At 46.3% G+C, this 17,661-nt stretch overlaps 1 protein-coding gene across 3 annotated transcripts in view; it reads right to left on the bottom strand.

The window, feature by feature from the left end:
- Window positions 1-17,661, bottom strand: part of AP3B1 (adaptor related protein complex 3 beta 1 subunit) — a 291,241-nt gene that overhangs the window by 214,948 nt on the left and 58,632 nt on the right. For 2 of the 3 annotated variants that reach the window (XM_019532203.1, XM_019532206.1), the window contains exon 6: window positions 10,538-10,604. The exons of the other annotated variant lie outside the window; for it this stretch is intronic. In XM_019532203.1, the coding sequence (XP_019387748.1) occupies window positions 10,538-10,604 (67 nt within the window). The remainder of the gene's footprint in view (window positions 1-10,537; window positions 10,605-17,661) is intronic. 3 annotated transcript variants of the gene reach the window in all.

Raw genomic sequence — 17,661 nt, 5'->3', positions numbered from 1 at the left:
CCACACCTCTGTCCAGCACCATGTAGGGGGAGGCAGGGCTTGAACGAGGAAGAGCCAGGGCTGTGCTGAGCAGGCAGACAGCAGTGGTGCTGAGAGGGAGCTACGGTGAAGCTGTGGCTACAGCTCCCTCCATTGCCCCCACCCTGAGCCCAGCCCCTGGCAAGAAGAACCCAACTTCAGCCCACAACTCCAGCCCACCCGCTCATCCCATGCAGATTCGGGAGCACCCCTCCCGAACCCTCCAGGGGTGCAAGCAGCAGTGGGAACTGCCCCTCCCCCCCACAACGAGCTGTGCCTCTATCCTGCACCCTACCCAGCCCTGGCTGGGCACCACCTGCCCCCTCCCTCACCATGGGGGTGGGGCGTTGATCTGCCCACATCCCCTTCCACCACAACAGACTTATCAGCTGAAGGCAGCTCTCCATGCTGTATCACAAATCAGATCGGTATCAGCCAATATGCCTCCTTAAATATCAGATATCGATATCAACCCAAAAAATCTCTACCGGTACATCCCTAGTCCTAATACAGTGGTTTGTTTTTGGGGTTTTTTTTATGAATACAGGCAGGAAGCTGTTTCAGGTTTTTACAGCCTTTACCAAGCAGGATTTTTTGCCTTAGTGGTTAGCTGGGGGAAAAAATGATTTTTTTGTTTTTCCCTGCACTAGACATCTCAATGGCAAATGTGTTTTGCTTTTATACTGGTTAACTAGCCAATTGCCCATCAAGAATGCCCCGGGGGTGGAGTGGGCAGGGATGGAGCCCTGTGCCCCCTGCACCCCATCTGGGTCTGCTCCCCCCTTCCCTCCTGATGCTTGGGGTCTAGACCCAATCCCCCCTCCCCATCGCAGCGGCAGGGAAAGGGAAGGAGCAGGCCCAGGCTTCATGTTGGGGGGCTGTGAGGAAGGACTCGGCCCATGGGTGGGGAGAAGCCGGCCCAAGGCGGTGGGGGGGCACAAAGGGGGGAGCAATGGGCCCAGGCTTACAGAGCGGCAGCAGAGGAAATGGGAGGAGCAGACTTAGGGCAGATGTGGGGGATAAGGGGTCAGAGAGGAGTGGGCCTCCCCTCTCCCTGCCACTGCCGCATGAGGCCAGATCCACTGCTCCCCCCGCTCCTCCTCCACTGCCACAACGGGCCAGCTCCTCCCCACTCCACATTGGGCCCAGGCCCATACCTCCCCTTCCCCCAACACCATGTCAGCCCGGGGCCACTCTCTGCCTGGCCCCCCCGTGTCAGGCCTGCTCCTCTCCCACTGCCACTGTATCGGCCTACATCAGCCCTGCAGGTGGTGATGATGTATGAGGGGGATGGGCAGGTGGGCCAAGGCCAGCACTGGTGGCCTTGCCCTCACCCATGGTGTCCCAACCCCACTGCCCCCCCACATTGCTGCTGGCACCTCCTAGAAGCAAGGGGGCAGGGGGCCGAGGCCAGCTCTAGTGACCTCGCTCCTCCACCCCATCTGCTCCATAACTGCCACCTGATTAAGCAGGGGGAACCATGTATATGTGCGTACGCACACATGTGCATGGCAGCCTGGAAAGCAGCTCTCACAGCTCCCCATAGGTAAGTCTGGGGAGGGGAACTGAAAGCCCCATAGTGAAGGAGGGAAGGAATTGGGCAGGGCTGAGGCTGGGGGCACTGACCAGTCAGGGCAGCGCATGGGGCGTGGGGCTGGGGTGGCCATGTACAGCTGCAGGGGGTAGGTGGGGAGCAGGACAGAGCCATGGACAGCTTGTCCAGGGGAGGGGGGGTGGCTGGTCCTCACCACTGCACACACTCCCCAGAGGGGGAAGGGAATAGGGGGTACATGCCCCCAGATTTGTATGTGGGGTGGGGGAGGATGTGGGCTGCCCACTGCAGGAAGTGGAGGAGGAGGGCTCCCTGCCCTGATGCCCTTCCCATCCAGGGCCTCTGTGGCCCAGTGGGTATGATCTGGTGTGGCAGGGCAGAACAGGGAAGGGAGACTTGATGTCACCACCGGTAGCCTCGTGCTACCATGGTGAGGTGCCCCCTGCCCACCTGGCAGCAGCAAGGGTGGCGTCATGGAGTTGTGCACCCTGCTGCTGCTGGGTGAACAGGGGGCTCCCAATGGCAGCACCAAGCCTCCTTGCCATGCCAGGTCCTGCCCACTGAGCTGCAGAGGCCCTGGGAGGGAGGGCAGCAGAGTAGGTAGCACTGAGCTTGCAGCAGGCAGCCTGCCTGTGCTCCCCCAGTCATGCTGCCTGTGGGGCAGGGGGAGTCAGGGTCCATGCTCTGCTCCAGCTGCAGCAGCCACCTCCCACAGGCAGCAGGCAGGGCTCAGGTGCTGCCGGGAGGGATGGTCAGAGATCTGTGAACCCCTCAGGTGCCCCTCTGGTAAGGCTGGGGGGTGGGCAGGGAGCTGCAGGTCATGAGTGAGGGGCACCAGCTGCGGTGGCTGGACTGAGTTGGGGAGTGAGGGGCACCTGAAGAGGAGGGGGATATGGGCTGGGAGTGAGGGGCAGCAAGCATGGGCAGAGGCCAGGCACCAGCATATCAGGGCTGCTCAGCACCACAAAGTGGGGATGGACAGGACTGGAGGGGTGGGGGCATCTGCAGCCTGGTGAGCAAAGCAAGCAGGGGAAACTCTTACTTTCCACAATTAAAAAGAATAAGAAATCAAATAGCAAAATATATAGATATTTAGAAGTTATTTTATTATAGCAATTAAGGCACTGCTACGCTTCCAAGTTGCTTTAAAATTGTACATATATCAATAAAACATTGTGTTCAACTGATACATATATACACATACACTTTATTTTAATCACAGAAAAACGTGGATTTGGGGTTTTTAAAATCAGATAATTTGGAATTTCTCAGAGAAACTGATTTTTAAATATAGAAAACCAGGATCTCTGCTTATCACTTTTCAGGTATTGAAGACTTAATCAAAGCGTCCCTCAGCTTTCACTTCTTCAAATGAAACAGTCCTAGTTCTTTCAGCCTTTCCTCATAAGAAGAATCACTTCTCTTAATTTGCAAGTGATGGTCATGTTAACACAACCCAGTAAGCTGTTGGCTCTTTTTTGCAAGAAAAGTATACTATTTGCTCATTCAGGTTATGGTTCACTGTGACCAAAGTCCTTCCCTGCAGTACTACAGCCTAGTCCATCATTCCCCAGCCTGCACTTGTGCATACAATTGTTTCATCTCAAGTGCAGAACTTTGAAATTCAACAAGGACACATATATCTGACTGATTGTGTAACTGAATAGACTGGATTGTGAATACAGTCTATTCAAGTCATTCTGTATCCTGGCTCTACACACCAGTGTCTGTACCTCCACACAACTTAGTGTTACCTACAAATTCACTACGTAGGCACTCAATCGCACCTTCCCAATTATTAATATATGTTTTAAACAATACCAGAACCAGGAGAGACCCCTGGGCAACCCCACCTGATACCTTCCAGATGTTGAGCTACTGATAACTGCTCATTATGCATGATTATTCAAGAAGTTCTGCATCTGTGTTACAGTACTTTCATCTAGTCTTTATTTTCTTAGCTTATAAGAATAGTGTTCTGGAAGATAATGTAAAAAGCCTTGTTTAAAAAAAAAAAAAAAATCAAGGTACAACACATCCACTGCTCTCTCCCCATCCTGTCTGTTACCTTCTCACAGAAAAAAAATCAAGTTGATCAGGCATGACTTACTCTTCATGAATCCATGCCAGCTGTTCTATTCTCCCTCAGGTGCTTCAAACAATTGTGATGACCATGATCTTTTCAGATACTGAAGTCATACTGACTAGTCTATTTCCCCAGATCTTCCTTCTTCTCTTTGTTAAAGATAAACCCTATATTTGCCCTTTTCCAGTTATTCAGGGCCTCATCTAACCTCCACAAGTTCTAAAAATGGCTCTGATATTGCCACAACTAATTCTTTCTGTACTATAGAGGGTATATTTCATCTGGCACTGCCGACTTGAAATCATCTAACTTGTCTAAGTAATCCCTAACCAGTTCTTCCTCTATTTTCCTCCTTCCTTATCTTCACTGTCAACTGCGCTCATCACATGAAACTATTTGAGAAGGTTGAAGTGAAAAAGGCATTTGAAATGCTTCAGCCTTCTCCACTGGACTGTCCCAGCCCACACTTTGTTATAACAGGAATTGGTTGCCAAAAAAGCAGGAAAAAATGATTGAGTGCCTCCAAAATCTCTGTTAGACTGAATTGTAACATAAAACCCAATAGCAAAAAAATGTCAAGCAAGCTGAGTCCAAGGAAGGTGATGGGTTTTCTGCTCTGAAATATCAAAGCTTCCATGGAACGTCCAGCACCCTGCATGGATTATAACAGTATGGAAACAGAGGCGCTGACTGAAGGTACTCTGTAGTCTGACTTGCTTTCTCCACAAGATAAGGCCATACAAATCCCAGATAATTAAAAGTGGCTTTTGAGTCATTTAATGAACAGAGAGCCACCTCAGTTTTTAAAAGATAAAAGATGCTGCAGCCATGGAATGAATTATTTTATTTTTTATAATCTGGACTTTCTTGAGTATGACAACTGGAGCTAGATCCCCAAAATGTGTCAAAGGCATTCAAGCTGATGGCAGAGAAGTTTAGCTGTCAGCTGCCCTTATATAATGCTCATTTAAATATTTGTTTTGCTTCTGCGGAAGTCTTTCCATAAATTGAGACACCTTAAGAGTGCTTTTTCACCAGAAACAGGTAATTTGCCATGTGCATCTAGAGAATGAAAGATAAGGATACTTCCTCTGCCAAATCAGTCCAGTCTTCAGGAGCCCTTGTTGCTTGGATCCTTGTTAAAAAAAACAGATCCAAATGAACCTGACATGGGATGTAAATAAAAGCATGGGTCATGCTTTGTGGTAACTTAGTACACCACATATCCACTTTGTTTGAAATAGCAAGCATCAATGCAGGAGTCTGCCACAAGTTCTTTGCAGGCTTTACCAATCCCTGATCAACAGACTGAATATGCCAGGCACAGAAGTCTACAGAACATATATTTCAGTTCAAGTAACTTCTCCAGCATCACTGCAACAGTTCCCCATCATTGCAGCAAATACGTGTTCCATAGGATATAGGAATGCTCTGAAGCCATCTGTCATACAGGGCATGAAGTGATTGACTGCCTTATCAGGGAAAAGATGAGCAAATTGCCACTACTGTTCTTCCACTTAGTCTTCTGATCTTCACTCTATTTCTTCTGTTACTGGTTAGATCTATACTTCTTCTTAAAAAAGATCTAATTGCAAAAGACAAGACATATAGGTATTTCCTTGCAGGCATAGGGCTATGTACACCAGGGCGCACAATTAAGCGAGGATCAATAAGGATGAGAGAGACAGAAAACACCAAAAAACACTGCTTACTATAAAAAAAATCCTGCTTTCTTGGATATTCCCTTTGCCTAAATAAAAACAAAACTAAATAAAACATTTAGAAAGACTACCTCGAAGTGGAAGAAGGCACAATAACAAGTGCATGCATTAAACATTTACAGCGACTAGACAGCCATAGCCAACGTATTCGGTAATATTTAGAGACATACCGAAATCGCGATTACGTGGATTTTGCAGAAATTGTGAAATCCAGCACTGCTTGTGACAACTGGCAATGTTCATGAAATCCATGGGAGGGAACAAACTTACTGAAAACAAAATGCTGGCTCCCCAGAGGAACCAACTGGTGGCAATGAGTGGGACCACATGATGGACAGCCCTTGCATCCAATCAGCAACAAAGAGCAGGGCCACTGGGGGCCCTCAGGCAGAGGCACATGGGGGCCCTCCACAATCATCGCATGGAAATGACAGCTGGTCCTTCAGTCTCCTTGTGAAATCAGCTGGCTGCCTCCTCAAGTTGGGTAGACCTGTAGTAAAGATGGTTCTAAGCCAGGGTCAGCAACCTAGAGGCCATAGGCAGAATCTGGCCTGCAAAGAGACTGGATCACCATTATCTGGTTTGTTTTATTAACAGCTAGCCTGCAACAGGGGACCAGCATGCTGTCAGATCCAGTCTGTGTTTCATACTCTGCATTTTACTAAAGAACTACTAATCTACTTGCTGCCAGCCCCTACAGAGGGTTACATGTAATCCCAGATCCAGTTCCATGAAGAGGGCTGCTTTCTCTCCCAACAACGAAGCCTCTGCTTACTGAATTATCCACTCAAAACCGTCTATTGCTGTGTCTCAGTGGAGACTGCACTGGGCAAGGGTTGAAGCAGATTTGCCCAGGGTGGGCAAATATGGTCTTTGGGCTGCATCCAGCCCACCAAATGATTGGATATGGTCCATGGGAAGGAGCCCACCAACTGACTGCATCTGTCCCGCCGCTGCCCCCACAGAGCTCTGCATGGGGCCTAGCCCCACCTGTTCCCGCCTGAGGCAGCCCATGCCATGCTCCTGCCTGCTGACAGCCCCAGCCCTGGCTAGTGCACACAGTTTCCTGGCAAGACTGCTCCAGGTCTGGCTACAGCCTTCTGGTAGCTGCTCAGCTCCCACTGTCTCCAGCAGCTTCTCTTGTTCCTCCTGCCTGCCCCGCAAGATGAGCAGCCACCTGCAGCCTTCCAAATGGGTGGAAGGCAGCCAGAAGCTGGAATTGGAGTCCCACGTGCTGGAGCAGGAGCCGCTCGGCTGCAGTTTCCACCCTGCCTGGCTGGGCATGCAGTGCCACGGTTGCTACACTTCCACACACTAATTGCTACCCCCAGCAGCACATCAGGGGTAGGAGGAACCGTTGAAAGCGGGGGGGGAGGACACAAGGAGTAACCACACCAAGAGTAGTGTGTGCTGGCCACAGACAGGGCCATGGGTGGACGTGGGCAACAGCCTGGCACAGGCTGCCTTGGACAGGGCTCAGTCCCATGTTGAGCACTACAGGGGCAGCCACTGACGAGATGGTGGGCAGAGAGGGGGAGAGGGAGGATTGCACTTGCCCCATACTGCCCAGGTAAGCTCTGCTACACGTGCCGTGAACCCCTCCCCCACTACTCCTGGCTGGCTCCTGGGACCCAGTGTGCAGGCAGCGCCCCCCCTCCCCCAACTCCTGCAACACACATCCCGACACACCCCCTCTGCAAACGCCCCCCACAATATACAAGAGGAAAACTTTAATTTTGAGCTATTATGCAAATCGCCACTATATACACTACTCAAAACACACAAAAAATCAGGGCAATAATTTTTTGACATAAAAAAAAAAAACACACATACTAAAAATCAGACATCTACTATAACATTTTAATTTTATCTATAATTTGTTAAAATAATATTTTCTGAAAGATTTTGTGTGCAGCCCTTGATCTGCCAAACTAGTTACCCACCCCCGGATTAGCTCAGTTGCACACAGCAAGAGCAACCGTGGCTCAGCAGGGAATGGGTGGTCTCAGCAGGGAATGTGCAGTGGTACCCATTAGTAAAATGTTGCCAGCTCCTGATCTGAAACTACCATCTATGGGAAAAAATAGTAGAAGAATCTGGGTTTGTTGTTTTGTTTTGTTGTTGTTGTTGGGGGGGGGGTTGGGGGGGGGGAGGATTGTTTTTACACATTTCTTGTGAAAGCCAACTGGCAAATCATAATGAGCTTCTTTGGCAACTACAACATAGTAGCCACAGTGTAATTACTGTAACAGTTCCCAGATTCACACAAGATTAGGGCTGAAATGGACTTTGTGAAATTATTGGGTCTAGCCCCCTGCTCTAGGCAGGAAAGACTGCTGGGGTCAAATAACCCCTTCAAGGTGTGCGTCCAGTCTCCTTTTGAAGACCTGCATCACCCCCGTTGGGAGTTTATTCCAGAGTCTGATCTAGTTTGACCGTTTTTCCTCATTTCTCCCTGGGACGCTTCAGTGAATAGTTGTTTGCCTAGCCCCTGATGCTCTCCCCCAATATATCTGTAAGCTGCCACCAAATCCCCACAAAATCTTCTCTTTTCTAGGCTGAACAGTCCCATATCTGTCAGCCTTTCTTCATATGGCTTGATTTTTAGGCCTCTAATCATATGGGTGGCTCTTCTCTGGAATCTCTCAAGCTTCTCCACATCCTTTTTGAAGTGTGGCACCCAGAACGAGATACAGTACTCCAGCTGCATCCTCACCAATGTAGAGTAGGGCGAAAGAATAAACTTCCTTAGTTTTGTGTTTGAGATGCATCAGTTGATGCATGTCAGCAGATTGCTTGCTCTGCTTGCTGTTATATCACACTAGTGGATCACAGCAAGTTCCATCTTGCTGACATGAGGATAAGAAGGATAGAGATGGCTTGGCCTGCTCCGTCCTTTATGCCTTCAAGGAGGGCAGCATGAAGATATCTAGGAAGCAATAAGCCTAAAGAAGCCAATCTTACATACACAGATAGCATGTACTTCCCAAGTAAAGTACTTGTGGACAAATAGTCAAATAACTACTATGCGTTGTTACTCCAGAACTCTTAGGGCCTCACACCAAATGAATATATAGTGCCAGCCTGGATGCAATCAGACAGAAAACACAATTTGCTTCTTCACTATGTAATCAGACCACAGCCACTAAGGCTAAGGGGTCTTGCACACTTCTTTAAGATGAAACCCCTTCTTGCTCTGGATGATAGGCTCCCTATCCAGACAGATTTCTGAAGTGAAATACACATTCCTATTGTACAGAAATACCACACTCATATAGCAGGTCCAAATACAGTATTAATACCTATTGATGAAATAGTAAAATTGTACTTTGCTTGCCCAAAAAGGCTCTAAAGAAGGCAAAAGATGACAATACAGCTGTTTTTCAGTAGCCATGGGCTAGTGGAGAGAAGTAGCTCTTTAGCATCATAAACTGCATGAGCTTGAGGTTTCTGCTAAAAATACAAATTTCAAAATGCAATATTTTAAGTGTTCAAAAACAGTAAGTTCACAAAGAGCCATAGAAAGTTAAGTAAAATACAACATGTGTGTCAGCTAGCTCCTGTTCTTAATTCTGGACAGCCAAAAAGCATATCTAGATGAAGCTATTCAGAAATGTGTTTAGCCCCAACTCATTCAGTGTTTAAGAAGTTTTTGCATCCTTCATGAATACTATACCCCTTCACTGGCATAAGCTTCATAAGAAGGGTTCTCTCTCCTACCCAAACAAGGAACAGAGGAAACCTAGTGCTACTGAAAATGCTGCACCCTGCTCGTATAATGTCAGTGCTACAGCAGTCAAACTCAAGATTAACTATTGTCTTCTTGTCTAGACAAATAGAATTTTTTTTCCTCATTTAGAATACCTAATATTCTTACAGAACATATTTCATAATGTATTCAGAAAAAAATGAAGGCTACAAGTAGTCAAAATACAGGTAGATTGAAGTAAAAAGTTAAGCACACACACACAGGGCCCAAATGTTAACTTTTTAGTATTTCAGCAAGAACAATTCGGCCATTTTTTAAAAAGTAGGAGGCTCATCTAAAACAGCTGAGGATGTGATGGGGTCAGTTTTATAAAGCAAATTCTCATAATGAAAATTTGTTTAGGTATGAGGGAGCTGAAGTAAGTCAGTCAACACTCATAAAATAAGCTGGCCCTGCAAGCAGGCTGAATGAATTTAGCAAGAGACCCGATACAGGAAATCATTCTTGTACCTGGTTTAAACCCAGGCAGGGGAGTAATCCCATGGAAGACTCTACACACACTTATTTTAAGTCCACACATACTTATCTTAAGCACACTAGCTTACTTGCTATCCAGGATTAGGGATCTGAATAACTACTGTGATAGACTGTTTTGAATCGGAAGACAGAGAGAACTGTAGAACAGGTTCATGTACATACATATTTGTAAAGCACAAGAGGGGTTAGAATGCTTTTTTGGATTCACTTTGTAAGGTACACAAAGGAAGGCTTCTGTCCAAGCGTACCTAAAAATGCACTGCTCCCAACATAGTCTGAAGTATGAAAGTATCCCTGCTCACAGAAGCACTTAAAAATGTGGTCAAAATATTACTCTGTTGAGCAATGCCCTGCGTCAGGGTGTAAGTTTTCAAAAAATTCACTCCTATGGAGTTTCTCTAGGCTAATAACATAAGGCAAATAATTCCAAGTTATTGATTTAAAACATTTTTAAAATGCCTCTGAAATTTATAAGAATGGATTTTTTCTGCAATTATTACTTTCCTCGGTCTTAATCTTTTTTCTTTAAAAGAGAAAACCCTATTACAATACTGAAAATATCTATAAAGAACAAGGTTCTTATAACATTAAGCACTACAAACACCAAAACTGTGACTATACATCAAACTTAACCCTGTGCCTTTGTGAGTTAGCTTTCAATACTGACTTTACAGATTATCACATTTCTCAAAAAAATAAAAAATAAACTAAACAGTTACATTTAAAGCTACATTAAAAGTCAAGGTTGCAAAGACAAATACTGAAAATTCTAGAATTAAGGTTGCCTGAAACAAGTGAACCACTCAAAAATGCTAAATTATAGCAATTATTAAGCAAGTACATTTGCAGCTGAACAAGCTGAACAGTATAATTCTACTTGTAAAAACAATACTGTAATTATGTGTGTCACTCACCGTACTTTTATCTTTCAGGAGTTTTTCTATCACTTCTATCAACATTTCCTTTTGCTCCGGATCAAGGCTGCAGAAATAAAGGACAACATTTATTCATTTAAAAATAAAGTTCTTTAATACTTTATGGTCAGGTTTGTACCTAATGTGAAAATAAGCCAAGCTAGCTTGATGTGGAAAAGAAACAGCATGAAGACAAAAAGCTCAGAATTATTTTCGAAGCAACAAGTGAATGAGGAAAAACAGACCAGAGACTTCAATAATTATCATAATATGGCAAGAAAGTTGTTCAGATTCTTATTTCTATAGTATGCAGGTAAGTAACTGATTATCAGGGATCCACACTTTCCAAATTCATAGATTGTTAGGGGCTGGAAAGGACCTTGCAGATCATCGGGTCCAGCCCCACCCCACTCTAGGCAGGAAGACAACTGGGGTCAAGTGACCCCAGTGAGATGACAGTCCAGTCTCCTCTTGAAAACCTCCAGGATAGATGACTGCACCACCTCTGAAGGGAGTTTATTCCAGTCTGGACACCCTGACTGTGAAGGAGTTTTTCCTGGTATTAAGCCTAAAGCAGCCTTCCAGGAGTTTGTATCCATTGGTCCTGGTCTTCCCCAATGGTGCCCTAAGGAACAGTTGTTCACCAAGCTCCTCATGCACTCTGATATACCAGTAAACTGCTATCAACTTCCCTCTCAACCTTCTCTTCCTTAGGCTAAAGAGGCCCAGGTCCCTCAGCCTTTCCTCGTATGGCTTGCCTTGCAAGTCCCTGATCGTACAGGGTTCTCTGGACCCTCTCAAGCTCTTCCATGTCCTTACTGAAGTGCAGTGTCCAGAACTGGATGCAGTACTCCAACTGCGGTCTCACCAGTGCAGAGTATCACATCCTTAGTTTTATACAAGATGCATCGTCTGATGCATGCCAGCACGTTATTTGCCCTGACCACTGCCTCGCGCCAATGGCTCATATTCATTCAGTGGTCAGTCATTATCCCTGGGTCCCTTTTGCCCGTGGTGCAAGTCAAACTGTCACCACCAAGCCTGTATGCATGTTGAAGGTCATTTGCCACCATATGGAGCACCTTACGCTTAGAAGTGTTAAACTACATCTGGTTCCAGTCTGTCCAACTCTTGAGCCTGTCCAAGTCTGCCTATACCTGCAACCTATCTTCTGATGTGACCACACTGCCCCATAACTTGGTGTCATCCACAAACCTGGCCAGTGAGCTTTTCACTCCCCCATCCAAATAACTGAAAAAGATGTTGAAAAGCACTGGTCCAAGCACGGACCCCTGAGGGACACCACTGGCCATTTTGCGCCAGGATGACACAGATCCATTCACAAGAACTCTCTGGGTCCTACCTTGTAGCCAGTTTCCCACCCACTGAACCATCGAGCAGCTGAGCCCACAATCTTCCAGTTTTCCCACAAGGATATCATGGGATACTAGATCAAAAGCCTTTTGGAAGTCTAGGTATACAATGTCTACCTTGTCTCCCATGTCCACGTGGCAAGAGACCTGGTTGTAGGAGATGAGATTGGTAAGGCAAGACCTACCCATGACAAAGCCATGCTGGCTGTTGTTCAGAATCTTACCTTCCATGAGCATATTGCACATAGATTCTTTAATCAGATTTTCCAGGATTTTACCTGGGATAGAGGTTAGGCTGATTGGCCTATAGTTGCCTTGGTCCTCCCTCTTCCCCTTCTTGAAGATGGGCACAATGTTGGCCCCCTTTCAATCCTCAGGGATCTCCCCTGTGTGCCACAAATTCTGAAAGAGCTTTGCCAGGGGTTCCACAATGATCTCAGCCAGCTCCTTCAGCACTCTCGGATGGAGTCCATCCTGTCCTGCTAACTTATAAATGTCTAACTTTTCTAGTTGGTATTGCACACACTCAGCATCCATAGTGGGGAGACTGTCATTCCTGGCATGCCCCTTATGAATTATCTCACTTGTCTTTCCCCTTGGTCCAGTGAAATAACAAAGTGGTCATTCAGAGTTCAGACTTTTCCTAAATGTCAGTAACCAGCTGTCCTGAGGTGTTAAGCAGAGACCTCACACTTTCATTTGTTTTCCTTCTACTGCCTACATATCTAAAGAAGGAATTCTTATTGTCCTTGACTCCCGTGGCTAAACTAAACTCATTCAGTGCCTTGGCTTTCCTGATCATTTTCCTACAAGTGCTGGCCACTGTTGTACAGTCCTCCTTAAGGACCATCCCTAGCTTCCACTGTGCATACACCTCTTTTTTTCTTTTAAGAGAAGACCGCAATGTCCCTATTAAGCCAGAAAGGCTTGCCAACCCTTCTTGCTACCTTTCCTCTTTACAGAATAGTTTTCTTTTGTGCTTTGAGGATTGTATCCTTGAGCAACGACCACTCCTTGTACACTCCATTTGCCTACCCTTCCTGGGCCTGCATCACCTCCCCTACTAATGCTCTGAGCCTGTCGAAGTCAGTATTTTTGAAGTCCAGGACTTCAGTCCTGCTGGTTGATTTGTCCACCTTGTGGCAGAGGATGAACCTGATAATTTCATAGTCGCTGTTGCCCAGATTACCCTCAATGTTCAAGCCATACAATAGATCATCTCCCTTGGCCAAAACCAAGTCTAGGAGAACATTACCTCTGGCTGGCCCTTGCACTTCCTGGGTCAGGAAGAGCTCCTCGATCACAGTCAGGAAACTGTGTGAACGATCTGACTTAGCCAAGTGTTCCTCCCAATCTATGTCTAGGTAACTGAAGTCACCCATGGCATATGCCACAGAAAAATTTGGTAAAACCCAGATTCTCATTTTGAGGAGAAACATGCAAGAAAAGGTGGGTTTCCCCTTGCAGGCAGGCATAATTCCAGCTTGCAAGGGGCTGGGTGGAGCAGTAAGACGGCAGTCAAGCAGGGGGCACCATATGCATATGCATACATACACAACCACACAGTGGCCAGGAACTCCAGAGAGCAGCTCCCGCAGGTAAGTCTGGTAGTAGTGGTGGTGGTGGTAGAGTGAGGGGGGGAATATGGTCCCCATAACAAGGGAGAAAAGGGAGCGAGTTGAGCAGGGCTAAGGCTGGGACTGGGGGCACTGCCCAGCCCAGGCAGTGCATGGGGCTTGGGGCTGGAATGTCCAGCTACAGGGCCCAGGTGAGTAGGACAGGCCCATGGGCAGTTTGCCTGGGGGGCACTGGTGGGGGGTGGGGGTGGTTCCCTGCCACTGCACACACTCCCTCGAGGCATGTACCCCCCAGATTTGTGAATGGGGTGGGGTAGGAAAGGGATGCCCCCCACAATGCTGGCACTGTTCCATCTCCCACCCCAACCCCAGGCTCCACTCCGACCATGCCACCCGTGGGGAAGACGGAGCTGGGCTCTGGGCTCCATTCTGCTGCAGCAGTCACCACCGCCAACAGGTGGCAGTCAGGGCTTGGGTGCTGCTGCAGAGGACTGTTGCCCCAAGTCCCTGGCCCTGTAGCCATGGCAGCTGGGGAACCCTCTGGCAGGGCTGGGTGGGGAGGAGGACTGCAGGTCAGGAGTGAGGGGCAATGGCATAGGCAGGGCACTGGCATATCAAGGCCAGAAAGCAGTGTGGGGACAGACAGCTGCAGCTGGACCCACATCCTGGTGAGTGAAAGGAGCAGGGGGAGCTCTGATTTTCCATGATAAAAAAACCCACCAAAATTAAATACAAAAATGTATAGGTATTTATATTTTATTATAGTGATTGAGGCACTAGTAGGCTTCGAAATTGCTTTAAGATTGTCAATAAAACAATAACACATTGACACACAGGCATGTCATTTTAATCATGGAAATATGCAGATTTTGGGGGTTTTAAATCAGAGATTCTACAATTTTTATAAAAGAATTTGGGATTTTTAAACAGAAAACCAGGATCCCTGCTGATGAGGCATTAAATACTCATAACTCCCAAAACAAGATCAGTCAGGACAGTTTGGAGAGTTTATTTAATAAAAGGATTCCTTCAACCCAAATATTAGATGATGTTCAAACACTTAAAAAAGTGTAAGGTGTTCCATCTGGGGAGAAACAACCTGCAACATACTTACAGGCTCAGCAGTGCTACACTTACCAGCACCACAACTGAAAGAGACCGGGGGGGGTTTTGATATAATGAACATGGGCCACCAATGCGATGCCATAGCTGGAAAAGCAAACAAAAAACACTGGCATGCGTCTACCAATGAATCTCAAACAAGACTAAAGGTGTCATCCTCGCGCTTTACTTAGCCTTGGTGAGGCCGCAGTTGGAGTACTGCATCCAGTTCTGGGCACCACACTTCAGGAAGAACGTGGAGAACCTTGAGAGAGTCCAAAGGAGGACCATACGTATGGTTAGAGATATGGAGAACAGGCCCTATGATGAGAGGCAGAGAGGCATGGATTTGTTCAGCCTGGAGAGGAGAAGGCTCAGAGGACTGGGTGGCAGCCTATCAATATATAAAGGGTCCATATCAGGAGCTGGGAGAACATCTGTTCACCAGGGCTCCCCAGAGGAAAACTAGGACTAACAATCATAAATTACTTCATAATTTCATAGTAGCTAGGGTCAGGAGGGACCTGAACAGATCATCTAGCCTGACCCCCTGTCACAGGCAGGAATGAATGCTGAGTCCACAAGACTCCAGATCATCCAACCTCCTCTTGAATTTGCCCAAGGTAGAGGCGGGGACCATTTCCCTGGGAAGTTGGTCCCAGATTTTGGCCACCCTAACTGTAAAATATTGCCTTCTGATCTCTAACCTAAACCTATTCTCCATCAGCTTATTACCATTGTTCCTCATCACCCCGGTGGTGCTGGAGAGAAAAGGGCTCTACCTATTTGCTGGTGATCTCCCCTGATGAGTTTGTAGGCAGCCACCAGGTCCCCCCTCAGCCTCCTCTTGCTGAGGCTGAACAGGTTCAGGTCCCTCAGTCTCTCCTCATAGGGCCTGTCCTGCTGCCCTCTCACCAAGCGGGTGGCCCTCCTCTGAACCCTCTCCAGGCTGTCCACATCCTTCTTGAAGTGTGGTGCCCAGTATTGGATGCAGTACTCCAACTGCGGCCTGACCAAGTCGCATAGAGGGGGAGTATCACCTCTATGGACCAGTTTGAGATGCATCTTTGGATGCATGACAAGGTACGGCTGGCCTTGCTGGATGCCGTCTGGCATGGGCGGCTAATGTTCATTGGAGCCAATAAAGACTCCAAGATCCCGTTCCGCCTCTGTGTTTTCAAGGGGGGAACTCCCCAGCCTGTATGTATACTAGAAGATTGCTTTAGATTGGACATAAGAAAAAACTTCATTACAACTCAAGTGTCCAGGGTCTGAACGGACTCCCCCAGAAGTGGTACAATCACCTACTCTGGATATCTTCAAAAAACACCTGGACAGTCATCTTGCTGGAGTCATCTGACCCCAGCAATCTTTCCTGTCCAAACACAGTAGGGGCTGGACCTGATGGTGTCAAGAAGCCCCTTCTAGTCCCTAACATCTACAAATCCATGAATCTACAAAAATTAGGCGTCTAAAGTCTTTTTTAATTGTCTCACCAGATTTAGATGCGAGTCTAACTTTCAACAGTTTAAAATTAAAACTCTAATTTCAGATGTGCAGAGAGTTGTTACCAAAGATACTGGAAAACAGATCGCAAGCTTAAATACCCACCCACATGCAAGCTTTGGAAAACAAGAATTTAAATGCCTTACATGCCTAAACTCCTAAAATTTACTGCTGCCTTAAACTGATAGGATAGGATAAAGGAAGAAGTTACTTACTTTTATGAGAACTGAACACTATTTTGCCCCTGCATATGTTCTAATTGAAATATGATAGGATTGTCAACTTGGTCCTCACAGGTTCCTCATATATCCTTGTGCGCTGTACTAAGTATATAAACAGTAATGTGGGACCAACTGTCACTCCAGTTTTTGTTCTACCATGCACTCCATACAACAAAAAGGAATGAAAAGCAGAAAAGGCGGGGGGGGGGGGGAAAGAGGGGAGATCTAGTGAAAATACACAGGGATAGAACTTTTTTTTTTTTCAAACCCTCCAGTTATACTAGGTAGCTTATCTTTCTTCTTGGGATGCTTGTCTCCAAAGTGGGCATACTGCTAAGGAATTGTCAAGTAAGGAAGTGAATGCCTAATGTCTCATCAGAGTATAAATTATAAAACAACTATATCAATAAAGATAGGTTGCCAACCTCTGTCTTAATTCCAGCCTACCAAGCTAGATAGGGCTGCCAGGATGGGGGCAAGGGTTGGAAAGATCTGTGGCCATGGCCAGGTCACAACTGGAGGCCCACCTTCAGACCAAACTGCACTATTCTCAACCCATCACTGCTAAAAGGTCAACAACCTTTGTCTTGAGCAAGTGCCCATACTAACAGCACTATGCTTTATAAAATGTATGCATGAAACCCCCTGCTGCCACCTTACATATAGTCAATAAGAGGGATATTTTTATATTACTGAATTTACATTACCCTGATTAATGGATCTCCTAATATTGTTAAGCACTGGTATTTGGCATAAATCATAGCAAAGTATAACATAGCTAGAGATGCATTTGAAGTATGATAGAAATTGCATCCCCTTTTATTCTCTCAGTCTGCTCAGACCTTAAGGGTTTTATCTCTGCAGATAAATTTCTTTCTGATGTCTAATTTCATATCCTCACAATTAATCTGCATTCTTTCCTAAATCAAATATAAATTAATAATTTGATTAATGCTAATTTTAGTACTGCTGTGGATAGATGTGACCTTAATGAAATTTTATTGTAATGAAAAATGGCTTATAAGGGGGTCTGACATCACAGCTCCCAGTTCTCCCACCTTCTTGATGATACTGATAACTGTAAGGAGGCCATCTTCAAAAGAGATGTAAAGGAAATGAGCATGAGAGTAAAGAATTATGAGAGTATTGAGTATTAAACTGCAGGCAGACAGGAAGAATTTACTCCAGGGCAAGAAGGGGCTGGAATTTATCACATAGTCAGCCCTCTTTCATTGATGGTTAAGCTACTGCAGTTTAACTTATATTTCATAGTTTCTAGGGTCGGAAGGGACCTGAGCAGATCATCTAGTCCGACCCCCTGCCATGGCAGGAAAGAATACTGGGGT

Source organism: Crocodylus porosus, unplaced genomic scaffold, assembly GCF_001723895.1.
Source record: "Crocodylus porosus isolate Cpor-Errol unplaced genomic scaffold, CroPor_comp1, whole genome shotgun sequence".
NCBI classification, from domain to species: domain Eukaryota; kingdom Metazoa; phylum Chordata; order Crocodylia; family Crocodylidae; genus Crocodylus; species Crocodylus porosus.
This window is presented reverse-complemented; position numbering and strand designations above follow the sequence as displayed.